Raw genomic sequence first — 17000 nt, 5'->3', positions numbered from 1 at the left:
ACTCGGCGCAGGTCTGAGAGCAGTCATGTCCAACTTTTCTATAGAATGTACACTTTCCATGACTTTAAAGTACCTCCCACCTTGTGATGGCGGCTTAACTGCAAACGACTGAATTATTACTTAGATAAGGATAATTGCAGATGTTTAAGAAGGTCATTGAAATGTTTGTTACCCTGGTGCCCATGGTCCATGGCACTTACAAGTATAGTTTTTCAATTAAAAAAAACCCCCTCTATTCCTGACACAGTAGAGGGATGATGAAACACTTGATTCTTTAAAGGAATGCTTTATTTATATCCAAACATATATAACAGAAATGTAAATGCAAATTACTCTACTTTGTCGTTCCCCAAACTGGGAGATTTTTCTTTGAACACCTAAATTAAAGCTTTAGGGTGTCTTTAGCCCCTACAACAGCGATCACATGCTGATCTTACATAAACCCACGGCTCCCAAGGAATTAGGACTACAATTCTCTTTCCCCCGCTCTACACAAACTAGTTGCTCATACTTACAACGGCTTTGTAAGTGAATCCCAGTAGAATGAGCTTCCACCAATGGCTAGTAATTATGATAATCAAATAGAGGCAAGGAAAAAAAAAAAAGAAAATCTACAAACTGTCTCAACATATCGCCACAGGTGAAGAAGAAAAAGAGATCACAAAAGTGAACAAAGAGGGCAAATAAAAATGTATTCCAGGCAGAGTGTAATGTGGCAGCTGGACAAAATACCCTGCACACTGCAGTAATGTCTAACTTTGTGAGATGAACATGAACCGGCTACTTCTGTTCAGTGTTTTATGGCCTGATTCCTCCACACAAGAATAAGCATTTTCACTAGTAAGAGGTGACACTTGTGACATCTTTTTTAAAATTATTTGGCATGTTGTGCTGTTGTGTGAGTGAAACTGATCAGTCCAAAGATGAGTGACTTACAATAAAGCTGCAAATTATATAACCCCCTGCCGAATTGGATAAAAAAAAATAATTATAATAAAAATCACATAAGCATGTGCCATGTCAATGACATTAAATATAGCCACCGAATAGTAATGATTCTTGGAGAAAGAATCATTATAATCCAACTGTAGTTGTTCAAAATCCCAGAGAGATAAAAACACACTCATCTTTTGATATCTGCTGAGGTCTTTTCAAACCAGAGGAAACCTACTGGTCACGGTAGGAATAATTTTTGGCTCAAATGTGTATCAGGTCACTTTTATGTACGATATGGCACAAACACAAGCATGTTTTTGCAACCAGCAAAAATCGACAAAGCCAAATGGTGAGAAAATAAGGCTGAACGATCCCACATTCACCAGGAGTACAGCAAAAGCAGCGCTGCACACTGCACACTTCAACGAAAACAACGTGGAAAAAAATGGTAGTCAGCAGTGAAGACAACTGTGACCATTTCCTTTCTTATATGTTTGACTAATTCTTCAATTTCTTTCCTCTTTCCCTTTAAGCCTTTTTTTTTTTTAAGATTAATTAATGCCGAGTTCCCCTTACCTACTGAAGAAAGCTGCTTGGCAGTACAGTTTAAATATAGATCATATATATCTATTATATATAGATAAAAGTTATGTAAAAACATTATGCAAAGCTGTGTAAAATAGTTTATAATACAAAATGGTTTTTAGCATTTGTATTGACCTTATTGATCTTTTATTAGGTATTGAGCTTTGTACAACTGTCAACTGGTGATGTGGTGTTGGTGAATTTGCAGCGCTGTCTGAATGGTGTGTTGAGCACATGCTTTAGTGGGTCAGGAGCTCAAGGCTGGGTGCAGAGGGAGAACAGTGAATGGCTGGAGGAGGTAGGGGTGGTGATGGTGGTGGAGGTGGAGCAGAGATGCTGTGACTGTACAGTCTGAATGGAGCACAGCTTCAGAAAGGGGGATTGTCCTGTGCCGGGCTCATCCCATCTGGAGACTGGACACCTTCTCCGTTAGGTCTCCCACCAGCCACTTTGGACTGAGGAGAGGAGAATGTGGAGATATGGTGAATGTAAGAAAGAACTTGGCATTAAAATGACAAATGAAGAACATTAAAGGACAATATCCTACAACGTAATGTGAAATGCAGGCAGTTTCTGCTACTGTTCTACAATCGAACCAAATATCCTGATTATCCATGGCACAAAGTTGTACTTAATATGAGAAATTTTGTTTACAAATACTCCCAGATACCGGGCTAGTACTACCAACAAGTGGGTAAATGCTATAACACATTAAAATGAATGAATTAATAAACTACCACTATGAATAAATAAAATCTTTTGTTGGCTATGCTGGATCAGGTAAAAATAAACTGAAGAAAAGAACTGACCTCTGATCCAGATTTGTCATATTGATTTGAAAATGTCTGCTAATAGACTGAGAGGATCTTACCTTAAGGGTTCCAACTTTGTCCTCAAATGATTTGAAAGTTGGCGAATTCCTGCCAAAGTGAAACATTGACAGTTTACCAGAACTTAAGGTAGCATAAAATAACTACACAGTTCAAGAAAGCCTATGACATAGTTTAAATGGAATCTTCCATACAGCAAAGGTATAATTAAGGACTTAGTTTTAAAAGCATCAGTTGATACAGTTTGTAAGACTAGGGCTACATAACAAAACTCTAGCTCTAGACATTACTAAATATTGAAGAGCTAACAGTGGCAGAGTGAAAGAAAATGGGCTCCCATGGTGTAGCCGGGGTACATTACCTCATAGCTGGCATACTTATTGAGTGGCGAATGGAGTAGTTGGTACTACGAGTGCGTTAAAGGAAGAGAAGGAGTGGCCATGTTAGAAAAAAAAAGAAGCAAGCAAGAACACCCAGAGCAATGATGTCACCCAGTTAAATTGCATACCACAAGACAGTTTGGTGGTTGCTTCTAAATTATTTGTTTAAACCACATTTTAGCCATGCAAGGTTAGCCACTCGGGGCAAAATAAACTGAAATAAGTCTTATTTTCAATCCAAACCCAAAAGGCAACACAAGTGATCGCTCTTGGGCTAAATTGTCCATCAAAAATTAATTCTGTTGTCTATTTTAATGTACTTTACATGATACCCATCAATCTTACCCAAAAGAATGGGAGAAAGGTAGAGCTCTGTAGACCAAATGGAGGCAGCAGTAAAGGAAAAAAAAAAAATTAAAAAACAACATAACCAATTAAGGTGGGCAGAAAGCAGCAGGCAGAAGTCAGGCAGCAATTACAAAATGCTAAAAACAGGAGAAAGATTTCAAAAGGCAGAATTCATTATCGTTTTTCTGTACTGTGTAATGTTTTAGGTAGCAGTGAAAATAACTTTAAGCTTTTCCCCATCTTCCAAACTGTAACTCTGGGAAAAGGTCTCTTCCGTGTAAAACTAGAACAATAATGATGGAAATGTCAGAGGTGCTAATTTCATATTGATTTGAGAGCTAGACATTTGATATGATCTAGAGATGTGCTGCAAGAACTGGGGGTTGGCCTCACCCAACTCAGTAAACTAATAAATGACCTACAAGCAACAAATAGAGAACATTGAGGTAACAGGGATATATTCTCAGACATGTAATTTTTTTAATGAAAACTAGGAAATTGAGATAAATGGCTTAAGCAAATCAATATTTGAACAGTGTTAAACTGAGGGTTTTAACTAATTTTCTTCCCACTTAGATAAACAGTGTTTTAGTTGTCACTGATTTGTATTGGAATTTGTATTGGAATGTCTACCTGACAGACTACCAACAGTTAATAAATTGACACCCCAAAAACTGTCCAATAAATAAAAAATGAAAAGAGGAAAATAGAGAAATGTGCAGAACGCGCCACCTACTCAGATTGCCGCAAACCGGGAACTAATTGAAAAGTGTTACAGTACCTGGAAAGGAACAGGAGGGTGGGGAAAGCAGAAGAGATGCCAGAGAGCATGCAGGGGTGGGGGGCTGTTGTTGAAATGCGACATGACAAATCAAGTAACCAACGGTCCCAAACACAACACAACTCAACACACACACATGTAATGGTACAGTCCCTGTTGAGTTCAGATGGCTCGATCCTGCACGACTCCCACAACGAACAAGCGCTGCTGGTTCTGCGGACCAATGTGCTTGTTGTGTTTTTGGACAATGGCCAGCGCGGGGACCACATCCTGCTCTGGCACATGCCGTTAGTTCTGCGTTTCATAACCGGCATCACAGAAATATCAAGCACGCCACAGGCCAGGCGTCTGGGTCCTCTCCCTTGGAAATCTTTATATTCTCTAGTAAGATATTACTCTAATGTTTAATACGTCGACATTAATCCTGCATGCTGGAAAACAGGTTGGGAAGGGTTCAGGCACAAGCTATTTCCAAAAATTGCTGAAAAGGACGCAGTGAAACTGTGCTGTTGTGGTAAGGACAAGGGACAGTTTTTACACTGACTGTGAATGTTTACACTTCAACATCCACTCTTTCAGTTTTATTATAGTTTTTTTAAAGGTAGGGCAGGCCCAAACGCCTGAGCCGTACTGTAAATTCTATTATTTAAAACGCTGATGAAATATTAATGTGACGACTCAAAAGATAATGCAGGGAGAACGCATGAGTACGAAGTTTGACAGGAAACGCATGTGTCCAGAAGAGCGTATGACAGGAAGTACGGCGCAGCCCTGTAGGGCCAGGGAAGCCGTTCAGGATACCTCATGTCACCCAGTTTCCTGCTGATGGCGGTGCCCATGGTGGAGAGAGCTGCAGAGGTCTTCTGTCCAGCCTGAGACAAGGTTTCCTGAGTCTTCTTATACCTGCCGAGTGAAAAAAGACAGACAGATGGAGGTACAGAGACACAGGAACCATCTTTAGACCCAAAGATACGGGTCTGATGCTTGAATCTAACCAAAGATAAAGTGTGTGTGTGTTTATATATGTTTAAGTGCCTAAAATAAATGTATATATAGAATAAATCGCAAATTAGGTAAGACAGAAATTGTCAATTATGTTAAAATTAATTTGTAGTTAAATTGAATTAAAGGTAAATTATTCTTTTATTAATATGGGTACAAAAAAAAAAAAAAAAAGTTGATGCCCTGAGCTAATTCTTTTTCAATATTGCATGAACCGCATCCGCTCAGTTACCAAATCAATATCAGCCATGCCCGTCATCAATCATGCGCGCCAATGAGCTGCTCACATCCGCAGACCCTATCGATCGGTGTGAGGTCAACACTTACAAAAAAAAAAAAAAACAAGCAGAGTAACTCATTTTACTTTGACTAGTTATGCTCCCCCCGGTAAAACCCAGGCCTGTTTTTCCAGGCGCACTTGTGGCGTGGCCGACATGCTGACTCAGGATCCTGCAGAGCGGAGGAGCGCCGCTGACGCATATTTCTGAGGGGGCTCCAGCAACTGAAACTTCATTTAGGAAAGCTAAGATTTTATCCAGGCCAGTGTATGTAAGTTGAGACAAATGTCACCCCCATAGCTTTAAATTGACAAGATAATAATCATTTAGATTCACATGTGCAAAAACACACATGTAGATACATTTAAATAAAGGTACGATGTAAGGGAAAATTAAGGTACATAATGGAAAAAAAGGGGAAATGCACCCTTTTCACAAACTTAACTAAGGGCAATCAGACTGGTGAAGCCTGTTTGTAAAGTATAAGCTCGCGGCTGGATAAAAACATAGCATCTCAAAAGGCAAATATTGACCTCATGCAGAGGACAACCTGGAATTACTTTGACCACCACCACAAAGAGAATCTGCAGCTGATGGGCTCAACCACTGCACACAATGACTCAGTAAGCCAGGAAATTCTGGTAGAGTGCTGAGACTCTACACTTTGCTCCAACCCTCGGCCCATGCAAAAAGAAACCACCACGCTTGGAACACCTTGAGCATATAGAACCACAATGTTAACAAAGAGTCAGGTAAACACCACCCAAAAAGCCAAAGTCCTTCAAACAGCGCGCTGAAGAAATACATTGGACACATATCATAAATACAAAACAGACATGAGAAATTAACAACTCACACTTCCGAATGGGTAATGTCATCCAGAGTTGCAGATGCAGAAACATATCTACAAGCAGACAGGGTGACATTTCAAATCATAACTCAAATGATCAATTGTTATTATAAATAAATAAATGTATACAATAGGACTGAGCAATATGGCCAAAAGAAACACGAGATTTATTACACTGCGCATCAAATGCAAGGAAATTAACATGCAAAAATAAGCTCATGCATCGTTTCCAAGCATGAGTTTGATTTTGAAGTGAAAATATGAATGCTCATATCTATATTGTACATACTGCCCTAGTATGTAATTACATCATTTTTTTAAAAAAGTATGTTGTCAAAGTAAACAAATGGGTTAAGGCTGCTGGGAATTGAATCATCAAAACACAACTTGTGCAAGAAGCATCTCAAGATAATAATAATGCACACAACACAGCACTTCAGCAAACATATATAGCAAAGAAAGGATCAGAACAGATCAGCGCAGACGTACACACAGTGCTGACGAATAGCAAACTGTTAAAATGGCAAAACCATTTACCGTGAATAAACAAACAAATAAATTAGTTACAGCCAGAGATGCCACACAGAATATCTGGCAGACTGAAAAACGGGTTGGATATAAATATGATCTGAAAGGATTTTTCAAATGCATTCTGCAAAATATGCAAAAAAACAAGCACGCCATGTCCTTTTCCTCACTGCCCCTCCGTGTCAAGCGCACAAAAAACAAGGTCTGCACAAGCGCCCTAGTGTACACTCTGAACACACAACAGCCTTTCTTCAGCATTCTACTGTACAAACCCACACGCTCATTCCATTCCGGTGTTCGGCCAATCACAGGCTGCCTGGGCAGGAAGGTGGAAGGCTGTGGAGACGTGCTAAAACTCACAGGCCCATGGCAGTCTGGTCCGTCTGGGCAGCTAGACAACTGCACAAAGCTACTATGGCACTGATAATCTTTAGTACACTTAAGTGATGTGTGGGTTTCGATTTTTCTACAATGATCTCGCTGTTACGTAACAGAAAAAGTATTTTAGGAGTCTATAAATTGAATTTCTGTGGAATAAAAAAAAAAAAAAGGGGGAGGTTGTGGGGAAAATGACACAAAAGACGCCAGGTCTGTATGAATCAGATACTCAGACGCCATCAACAAACTGTAAGTGAAAAAGAGGAAATTCCTGCAACCAAACTGGGGCATGCAGCTTCGTAACCTCCCACTATGGCCACTGCAGCCAAGAACGGCAACAGAACAGTGAAAAGAAAGACTGGTGGAATAGCAACAGTTACAAAGGGTTAATCCCAACACTGTCAAACAGAATTAGGTGTTAATGGTGCATGAAGGATACGTCCTCTTTAAATAACGAGTCAACAAATTAGTACCACAGAGAAGCACTAAATGGTGCCACTTACTCAAACCCAGTCAAAAAAATTACATTTCCACGGCAAATCAATTGCAAACCAATCGTTCTCCGGTTCCGTGCAAAATGGACTCACAAATCAGAACCAATCATTTTCTCATTCCACACGCTGAGTGTCTCAGAGGTTCTCGTGAAGCTAAAAAAAAGAAAAAAAGAGGGGGGTAAAGATGATACAAGTGAAGCCCTGCTGGTGCTATTACAGCCATGGGACCGCACGAAGCCCCCAGTTACCTGGACCAGTTATGCTGCTCCAGATAACTGGTGAATGGAAGTTGTTCTCTAATTTTAGTGGTGACACCGTGACATATGATGCACCGTGACTCGAGCTGCAGCAAAAAAAAAAATTCCCCTGAGAGCTTCAGTACATTGAAATCAACAAACTTCCATATGCTGGCGTGTGGGCACGAGATGGAATCGGTTTGTTCTGTTTGGTTATGTTAAGCAGCGGCAGTAAAAAAGCAGCTGTGAGCATGGAGGACGGACGTTCCATTTCCGGCTTTGCACGGCAGCCTTGGGTCTTCACTGTTTGGTCTTCAACAGCAAGAGGAAATTTAAAGCGCTGCGTTTTTTTCAGACAGGCCGGGAGGGTGGAGAGTTTCCAGAAGGATCTACTTACGCCTGTGAGGTTTGGACATCCTGCCAGCCTTTAGAGATGTTCTGCTTGAATTCGATCAACGGGCTGAGTCCCAGCTTCCTCTTCAGCTCTGTGGCGTGCCTCTCTTTGGCTGAGAGCACCTGCCGCAAGGTGTTTATTTCCTCTTCCACCTGAGAAGGACAGAAAATGCATCTAAGCACACAGTCGGAAGACAGTTCTGAATATTAGAGCTTCGCCGCCCCGTCCATGAGACACATACTCAGCCCTGACCTTCACGAGCTCGGACCTCAGTTCCTCCGCCTCCTCTTCCGTCAGCCCTGGTGGAATTGTTGCAGCAGCGTTCCCTTTCGCTTCGTCCACTGGCACGCCAGCCAGGTTGTCCGTTCCCAGACCTTTGTTGGGCGAGTTCAGATTGATATCTGGGTCCCGCGGCCAAAAAAAACAAAAAAAAACAGAAAGCAAGAAAAATGCCAGTGACTGTTCATAAAAAATTTCTATTCAGTGTGCCAGGAAGTAAATAAAAAAAAAAAAAACTATAATCCCTGAGGAATCGAACGGAAGAACCAATGATGTGCCTCGCTTAGGTGCACCTTTGAGAGACATTAAACCCGAGAGCTTTTCCCTAGACCATGGAGAGCAGTAGGAAACCTTTTACACAATCGTTAAAGCGCTCAGGTCCACTTACAAAACAGGCTGACTTAGCAAGGACACCAGACCGGACCGCTCCGCAGCTACAGCATAAATTACAGGTAGCAGAGAGAAGAAAGGACAAGGCTGCATATTCTTCAGCACGGCACATAAGGCTATTAATTCAATTCATGTTAATGAACATTCGTTGGTCCAAAGAAGCAAGATGCCCGCTGAGAATCCTTCGTAGGATTCGCCATCTTCTTTTGTCCCGTAAGCTGTCGGGTTTCTTTCAGTTTCCAGTCACCAGTTGCACTATATTCTTTACCAATTTATTAACAACACTCACTGCACTTCGAAAAGAAAGAAAGATTACGGCTATTGTGGACAAATAATATCATCACTACTGTAAATACAACAGACATTTTTTGGTGTGATGCATGTATTTATATAAAAAGCCAAATGGCTACATGCACAAAATCAAGACGAAGAAAGGATGTATATATATTAAAATAATAGATGCTCATGACGGGTTCGCACTGCTTCTCAAAAAAAGACGAGCCGCGACAGGAAAGGGCCACTCCGGCGACATGGCAGGGACGCGCTGCTGCTGCCACATGAATCCCTGTCCGCTCATCCTGCCAAATTCTTACAGGTAACTGGTTTCATTGTGACAGGCGCGGGCGAACGGACCCCCGGGTCACCGGGCGTATACCGTGCACCGTGACATTTCCACGCACCGTGCGCCGGAAACAGCAGCCGCCCACTACGGCGCGTCGCGATCCAGCAAACGCCTTCATCCTGGCAATGAAACCAACACAACGCCACAGGAGCAGCATTCAGAAGTCCCGCGAACTCGCTGAAGCACGACGGCGTCCTTTAAACCAGAAGACACCCGCTCGCCCGGCCCGGCAGGAGGTCCGCGGTGCGCGACTGGCGACAGTCTATCGCGACTGTTCCTCCCGCGACGCCCTTTATTTACCTTGATTGGCGGAGTCCATGGCGTCGACAGGAGCGGCCGTCGAAACTGTGACGACGAACGGGTGTAAAAAAAAAGGAAGAAGCGGCTCACACCCTGCGCGACTCTTTCACCGACTTCCCACGACAACAAGCACTCTGAGGCAGGCAGAGCCAAGCGGTCGGGCGACACAGCCAGCTCAGCTCGACGCCTTTCCAGCTTCCCTCCCCTTTCCGGCGCACCTCGATGACGTATGCTGCCCGCCGGCGCGCTCCGTTGCGCTGGAACCATCATATGTTTTGATTATTCTCTGTACAGGCCAAAAGTTGGACACGCCTTCTCATTCAATGTGTTTTCTTTATTTTCATGACCATTTACGTTGGTAGATTCTCAGTGAAGGCATCAAAACTATGAATGAACACATGCGGAGTTATGTACTTAACAAAAAAGTGGAGACCTGGTCTCCACAGTCACCGGACCTGAACCCAGTCGAGATGGTTTGGGGTGAGCTGGACCGCAGAGTGAAGGCAAAGGGACCAACAAGTTCTAAACACCTCTGGGAAGTCCTTCAAGACTGTTGGAAAAGCATTTCAGGTGACGACATCTTGAAGCTCATCGAGAGAATACCAAGAGTGTGCAAAGCAGTAATCAGAGCAAAGGGTGTCTATTTTGAAGAAACTCGAATCTAAAACAGGGAAATGGTCATGAAAATAACGAAAACACAATATTTAAGAAGGTGTGTCCAAACGTTTGGCCTGTACTGTGTGTGTGTTAATGCTTAATCATGTGAAATATGCTTCCATTCTGGTCATACAATTAGTCAAGGTTAAATAATTAAATATATAAAGTTGTTGCGTGTTGATGGTAAGATTTAAGCAAATGTGGTGGCTTTTAATTTTTTTCATTACAGTAGTATGGCACCTGCAAGTGAAAGTCCTGTAAGGTCTAAGAATAAACTCAGACATATGAAACCTCTCAGACAGGCTACCCTGGTCAGAATGCAGAGAGCAAAGTCAGCTGATCACGAACCATGTCAGTAGCAAACAACTAAAGGGGTTAACTTCTCCAAGGCTGTGAACAATTTTATAACAAGCATAGTAGTAATATTAAAATTATAATTCATTACTAATATTATTGCTTCATATATGTGTCCTTACTACTCCAGGGATGTCTTGATGTGGATTATAGTGAACTTTAACCCCTCTTTCAGTACACAAGAAGAAAATGGGGCATCGACATGCTAGAGACCAATGAATTGTGCCAAACACAGAACTGGGAATTTTATTTCATATACAAGAAGCACAAAAAGAAACCCCATGCAACTTGTTGCTCATTACTCTTGTGATGAAGTAAATATTACACATAACTGACAAATGAGATTACATGTAAAAATGTTAAAACATATTAGAAACATAAGACATGTACCCTATAATACACCAATCAAGATCCAAGATCCATCCATTCACTGGTTGGTGTGACAATCACAAAATTCTGAGGCTTTTATATACCCCACTGATTTATACTAGTGAATTAGAGTCCATTCTGAAAATCATTTTGTTATCATAGGCCAAAATAAACCATGGACATACAATGCAAGCATTCACACATAGAAGCAGAGTCTTCTCGATTAGGATTCAAGATTGACCCTGGAACCAGATCCTTTTACTTTTTCTTTTTGGAGAGAGCGTTCAACCAAGAGAAGGAGAAGCTCAGCCTGGCAGACTCACTGGACACGGGAAGGTTTTGGGCCTGCAGAAGGCACATTGGTGTTAGTATCTGGAAACAATAGAGACTAAAAAAATACATATATACCAGGCACAAAAGTATTACACGATGCACCAACCATCTTGAATGGGTGTGAAATACAGATTCCCGGCTAGGCTGTACAATTTCTCCATTAATTTTATAAAAATGACTGGCACTCATGAAAGTCCACTTTTTATCCTGAGTTCCTCTCTCACTGCCTTTCTTTAATCTGCCTACCTGCAAAGTCACCCTAGAGCCACAAGGGGCCATCACAACTTGGGTCATAGGGTGCATAAATTTCAACATTTTCATCCGTCACACTCCCTTCCTGGGGTCCCAGTGAAACAGGCTGACCCTAGAAAAGGAGGGAGGGAACATTCATTAAATACCTTTCTTTCTTTTTTCCTTTCTGTAGCTATCCCTCTGCTTCTAGGATCTGACTGAGACCGTCCTGTACATTTGAACTGGACCAAATGTAATGGAATGAGTCCCCTTTCTACATTTTATTTGACACACATTGGGAATATTAGTAGCACAAGACACTCAAAACACTCAGGCTGGCAATGCTATTTCAGACAATCCAACATTATTATACTTGCATTGCATCATGAAGCAAACCACTCATCTTTTTTTCAAACTACCTCAGACATCACATGCATTCTAATATTAATAGTACCTGGACGCTCAACTCCTCCTTTCCCGCTATGTAAAAATGAAGCACTGAATGTGCCCCCACACTCTCTGAAGAATGATCATCAAAGCCAGGAAGTAAAAGACCAGGCTGATGGCCTATGAAGAGATGGAGGCAGTGGAGGAACATGATGAAATGCAGACACAAGTGCAGACACCAATGCTACTTAATTACAAGTTAAGGAAAAGACCATCTACTGGTGTCACATACGCCAGCGTCAAATGACAGGTCAACTAAGACAGGTCCTTCCCTCAACAAAGAACAGAAAAGTGATGAAGACAATGAAAGACATGACGAGAAGTGAGAAAATGAGGGCCATGATGAGGATGTGACCTGATGAAACAGTGGCAGCAATGGTGACAAAAGTGAATGCTCCAATAAAAAAATGTTTGACTGACCTGAGGAGAAAATGAGGCTATAGTGCTGGCCCTGTCAGTAGTCCCTTCACCGGCACCAGATCCTTGGGAATCCTCTAAGGAATCCCCTCCTAAATTGTTGGTTGGGTTCTCCGACTCATTGGGCATAACACTGCTGCCCATCCATGGTGATGTCAGAAGGGGCTGCTGGAAAATTGGTTCAGGATGAGGCTGGGGTGCGGGCTCTCTTTCTACCTGAGGACGGCAATCAGGCATGTCTACTGGCTCCCTGGATGTAGAAGGACCAGGACTGCCCATCTGCCAGCTGGTGGCTTTGTACCAGCTAGGGTAAAGCTTTGTGTCTGTGTTGGAGTCTACCAGTGAGCTCTCCCTACTCAGGTCACCTGCATCATGCTCCTCATGCCATTGCTGCGGCTCATCCTTATGAAAGAGAGACTTTCTCAGCAACTCAAACATTTGGTATGGCATTTTATATACTGATTATTGCTGTTCTTGGCAAACAAAGAAGGACAACAGACCACTATTTTGAGAAAGAGGCAAAGCTTCTCAGAATCATGTCTCCAGGAGAGAAGCATGCATCACGGCATCCCTGGATTACCTTTTGATAGCTCATGCCTGTTGGCTCACAAAGGTCTTCTTCTTTAGGGTCTGAACAGCCCTCAGCCTGTCCTCGAACATCTGATTTAAGCTCTAGAAATGGTGCTGTCTCAGACATATCTGTACTGAGATCCACTGTGTGTGTGTTATCTGGTTGAGCTTCAATCTCATCTGAAACCTCCTCTTCTTCCACTTCAGTAAAAAAATTAAATGTGTTAAACTTTCAACTTCAAAGTTTGGAATAATGTGTTACAATTATATTTCTATTTTGACTCACCTTTGATGAAGTCAAGCTGGTAGAGCACTCGCTCTTCTGCGTTGAAGTCAACTTTATAATGGTCCATGTTCTCATAGCCTGGTTCAATAGACTCCATAATGGACGAACCGGCTGCTTCATTGACCCTTCATCAACAAACAACAGTGCTAACATTAGAAAAACATCTACATTCATTGAGGAATAGTAAATGCAGCACAAATGAAAACCCATCTTACTTCTCAATTAGCTCCTTTGCACTCTGTAAAACAAAAACCAGAAATATATGATCAGCCAAGCAAGATACTCTTTTCTGAAGAGATTTCCCACGGGTCTAATACCTGAACAAAGGAAGCCATTTCCGGCTCCTCCATGGTCTGCACTGCAGTCTCTACCAGCTTGGAGTTGGCCTCTACGTGTTCCTGATAAACATGCACCAAGGAGTGTGTGTGGTTGGTCTTTTCGTCCTGCTCATACGAGATGCGCTGCAGCATGATCTTCCGACGCTCTTCCAGAATAGTGCTCATGCGCTCAAACTTCTCGCACAGGGCCTGTTTCTGTGTCCTGCCATTTTCCTGGAGGATGAAAAACCAGTGGTTAGAGGCTAATGTAACATGGCTGATGAATGGGAGGTGGTGTGCATGTCAGGAAAACAACATGGCTTGGAACAGAAATAAAATGATTGACCCTAGAAAATGTATATTGGTCAGGCTTTAAATTTCTTGAAACTTATATCAATGATCTGACTTGGACTCATGACACACAACAACCCATTGACCAAGTATACAAATCAATGTATTTTCTGAGGAAGATGAGGAAATATGGTACGCAAACCAAAATTGTAGTGTACAGAGTGATGTTCTCTCATGCTGTGGCATGGCAACTGCACTGTGCAGGAGTGAAAGGTCCTCCAGAGTGTAATCAAAAAAGCATCTCTGGAACAGCCTTCCCCTCTCTGCATTAACTTCTTAAATCTTTCCTTGTCCTACATACAGGGGTTACAGTAATAAAAGATAAAGTTTCCTTTGTGCTGCATCTAGACTAACCTCAATGTTCCTACAGATCTCTTGTAGCTCTTCAATAAAGGCTTGGACTCGGTCATTTGTAGACACCAGAGAACCAACACCATCGCTGAGTTCAGTCTGAGAAGTAGACATTTCTTTGAGGATGCTTTGAGGATGAAATGAACATCACCAATTCATTCAGGACATGCCTACCTTCTGCTGTTGGTATACTTCTGACAGAGGAGCTACCTGGCAGGATTTGTGGGCCCCAAACACCTTGCACAGAGAGCAGGTGGGCACCTGGCATGTGATGCAGTAAATGTTGACCTTCTCATCCTCATGTTCTGAGCAGGACAGTTGCACAGTAGGCTTCGGAGGGGGTGGTCTGGAGCTTTTGCCACCACAAGAAAAAACGTTGATCATTTCGTTAGAATATTGTGTAAAACTATGGCAAATATGCCAAATATTGTCTAAAACTGGTCCATAATTGACCCTCATTGTTGCTAAAATACAATCAAATATCTGAACTTTCCCTTCTCACCTGATGGACTCCTGCTTATACACGTCAATGATATTTTCCACCAACAGGTTTCGCTGCAGCCCGTAAACCCCATGCCGGTCGAGAACGACTTCATGTCGGCAGGATGGACAGCGAAAGCGTCCGCCAGGGCCCACCTGGAACAGAGAAGGCTACACACCTTACTTAGCAAGCCGACTTAGATGCAGTAAATAAGCAGGCGAATGGAAAGGTGACTGAGAAAAAAATGACCAGAGACCACGTTTTAAGCAACTGGTGTTGTGATTTATTATCAAGTTTGAATGTTTCGTTATGAACTATTTCCAGTATGAACTCATTTTGTAAACAACTGTAGGTCACAGAGGTGTCAAGCCAGACTCCAGCAGAAGACAGAGAAGCTACACATGTCTTCAGTTTCCTCCCTGTGGAGTACAGGGAGTGAAATTAAGAAAACTAAGGGGATGGAAGATGAAAGAGGCCATCCTGAAATAGTTGGGTCTTTAATAGGCTTCAGCTGCCTGGACTTTAGGGCTGAACATAATGGTTTGATTCCTCTTGGAATTGACTCACACAACACAAATAAGGAAAACGTTTCAGACGTCTTTGTATGATGCACAGGGACCAGCACAGAACACAAGACACTGGCAAAAAGCTACAAAAGCCCAGTGCTGAAAAGTTTCACATGAATCGTTATTTTTAAATCCTCTACACCCCGGTATTCCCCTTGTTGGGAATACTGATCTTGGGTCAGTGTTGAGTGCTAAACAGTCATTTAACAGACACGAATTTTACACTTACATTTATAGCATTTATCCAACGCCCTTATCCAGAGCGACACAGCCCTTATTACACCTCGCACTTCACCTCGTATACTCCGAGCCTCCAGTACTGCTCGCCTGGTCCCTCCATCTCTGAAGGTAAAAGGAAGACACTCATCTAGACTCTTCTCCGTCTTGGCCCCTCGTTTGTGGAATGAACTTCCCCTCAAGGTCAGAACAGCTCAGTCACTGAGTATTTTCAAACGACAGCTCAAGACCTTCCTCTTTAAAGAATATTTAGATTAACTTGTAACTTTCTTATTGTCGAACTTGTGTACAGAATCTACAACATAGTGAATAAAAAGATTGTATTCATAGTTGGGGTCCTAGTGAACCAGAATCGATCTCTTCATCGATGGTAACATGAAAGCACGTTGTAAGTCGATCTGGATAAGGGCGTCTGCCAAATGCCTTAAATGTAAATGTAAATGTAAATATAAATGACATACAATCAGTAGTTACAGGCACAGTCTCCCCTGGAGACAAGTGTCTTGCTCAGGGACACAATGGTAGTAAGTGGGGTTTGAACCTGGGACTTTGTGGTCTTCTGGTTCATAGGCAAGTGTGTAGCCAGTAGCCACTACCACACAATTCCTTTGTCATGTAACATTTTTGAGAACATTAGAGCTGCTGCCAAAGTCTAAACACACATCTAAGGAATGACACACAACACCGTGTTTGTATGTGAAGACACACCTGGTAGAGTTCATTGGCGCACTTGCGGCAGAGGTTGTGCTGGCAGGGCAGGATGACCACGGGCTTGGTGAAGATCTCCAGGCATATTGGGCAAATGAGCTGCTTCTCCAGGGTGTTCAGGCCCTGGTCCTTCTGAAAGGAGTACAAGTCCAGAGGCAGAGACATAGCACAGTCCCTCTCTGCTCTCTAAGAGTGGAGACCTGCCGTGGATGAAATCAAATGAGAGTGGGCAGAGAGAGACACTAGAGCTATGTATGTCAAGGATTTGGCAGAAAGCATCAGCCCTCCCACTGTCTTCAGATCCTTCTCTCTTGCACACTTACTGCTGCCTTTTTTTCTCATCCCACCCCTCAGCTTCTCTTACTAAGCATGGTCCTCCAACTAAACACAGCCACAGCACCTTTGGTGTCCCTAATGATTGTCTGCTTCAGTCTGTTGCTGGGTTAGTTGTGGTCAGGGACCTGGCTGGAGTCGGGGGTGGAGAGGGTGTCAGGTTGCTGGCTCGCTCTCAGGGGTTGCCCCTAAACAGCTCAGCCCATACATGGCAAACAAGAGGAATGCAGGACCTGTGATGCCAGCGCTTCTTCTCCAGTTACCCATATGGTGGACCTGTAGGGGATACTGTACACAGGAAAAAGTCCTGTGTTTATGTCACATTTGCATTTTAAAAATCTATCTTTAAGATCTGATATGATGTTTATATACATACACCCA

General features: G+C 42.6%; 2 protein-coding genes across 15 annotated transcripts; both read right to left on the bottom strand.

The window, feature by feature from the left end:
* Positions 1-270: 270 nt before the first annotated feature.
* On the bottom strand, positions 271-9823 carry tpd52l2b (tpd52 like 2b). Of its 8 annotated transcripts, XM_028994921.1 has the most exons (10): positions 9612-9823; positions 8273-8421; positions 8024-8172; positions 7484-7543; positions 5997-6044; positions 4662-4763; positions 3077-3103; positions 2713-2757; positions 2393-2441; positions 271-1976 (listed from the first exon to the last, which is right to left on the bottom strand). In XM_028994921.1, the coding sequence occupies exons 1-10, from the start codon at positions 9628-9630 to the stop codon at positions 1890-1892; spliced, it is 735 nt and encodes a 244-aa protein (XP_028850754.1). In that variant the 5' UTR covers positions 9631-9823; the 3' UTR covers positions 271-1889. The 8 variants fall into 8 exon arrangements, with proteins under 8 accessions (XP_028850754.1, XP_028850755.1, XP_028850756.1 ...); XM_028994922.1 differs by lacking the exon at positions 3077-3103; XM_028994923.1 differs by lacking the exon at positions 7484-7543.
* Positions 9824-10904: 1081 nt separating this feature from the next.
* On the bottom strand, positions 10905-16727 carry trim101 (tripartite motif containing 101). 7 transcript variants are annotated; one of them, XM_028994917.1, is made up of 11 exons: positions 16287-16721; positions 14797-14945; positions 14469-14646; positions 14298-14393; positions 13593-13826; positions 13491-13513; positions 13276-13400; positions 13000-13190; positions 12423-12821; positions 12010-12122; positions 10905-11336 (listed from the first exon to the last, which is right to left on the bottom strand). In XM_028994917.1, exons 1-10 carry the CDS (start codon positions 16449-16451, stop codon positions 12036-12038), a joined length of 1647 nt encoding a protein of 548 aa, XP_028850750.1. In that variant the 5' UTR covers positions 16452-16721; the 3' UTR covers positions 10905-11336; positions 12010-12035. The 7 variants fall into 7 exon arrangements, with proteins under 7 accessions (XP_028850750.1, XP_028850752.1, XP_028850751.1 ...); XM_028994918.1 differs by lacking the exon at positions 10905-11336 and adding an exon at positions 11642-11688; XM_028994919.1 differs by lacking the exon at positions 12423-12821.
* Between the last annotated feature and the right edge of the window lie 273 nt (positions 16728-17000).

Source organism: Denticeps clupeoides, chromosome 10, assembly GCF_900700375.1.
Source record: "Denticeps clupeoides chromosome 10, fDenClu1.1, whole genome shotgun sequence".
Classification (NCBI taxonomy): Eukaryota; Metazoa; Chordata; class Actinopteri; order Clupeiformes; family Denticipitidae; genus Denticeps; species Denticeps clupeoides.
This window is presented reverse-complemented; position numbering and strand designations above follow the sequence as displayed.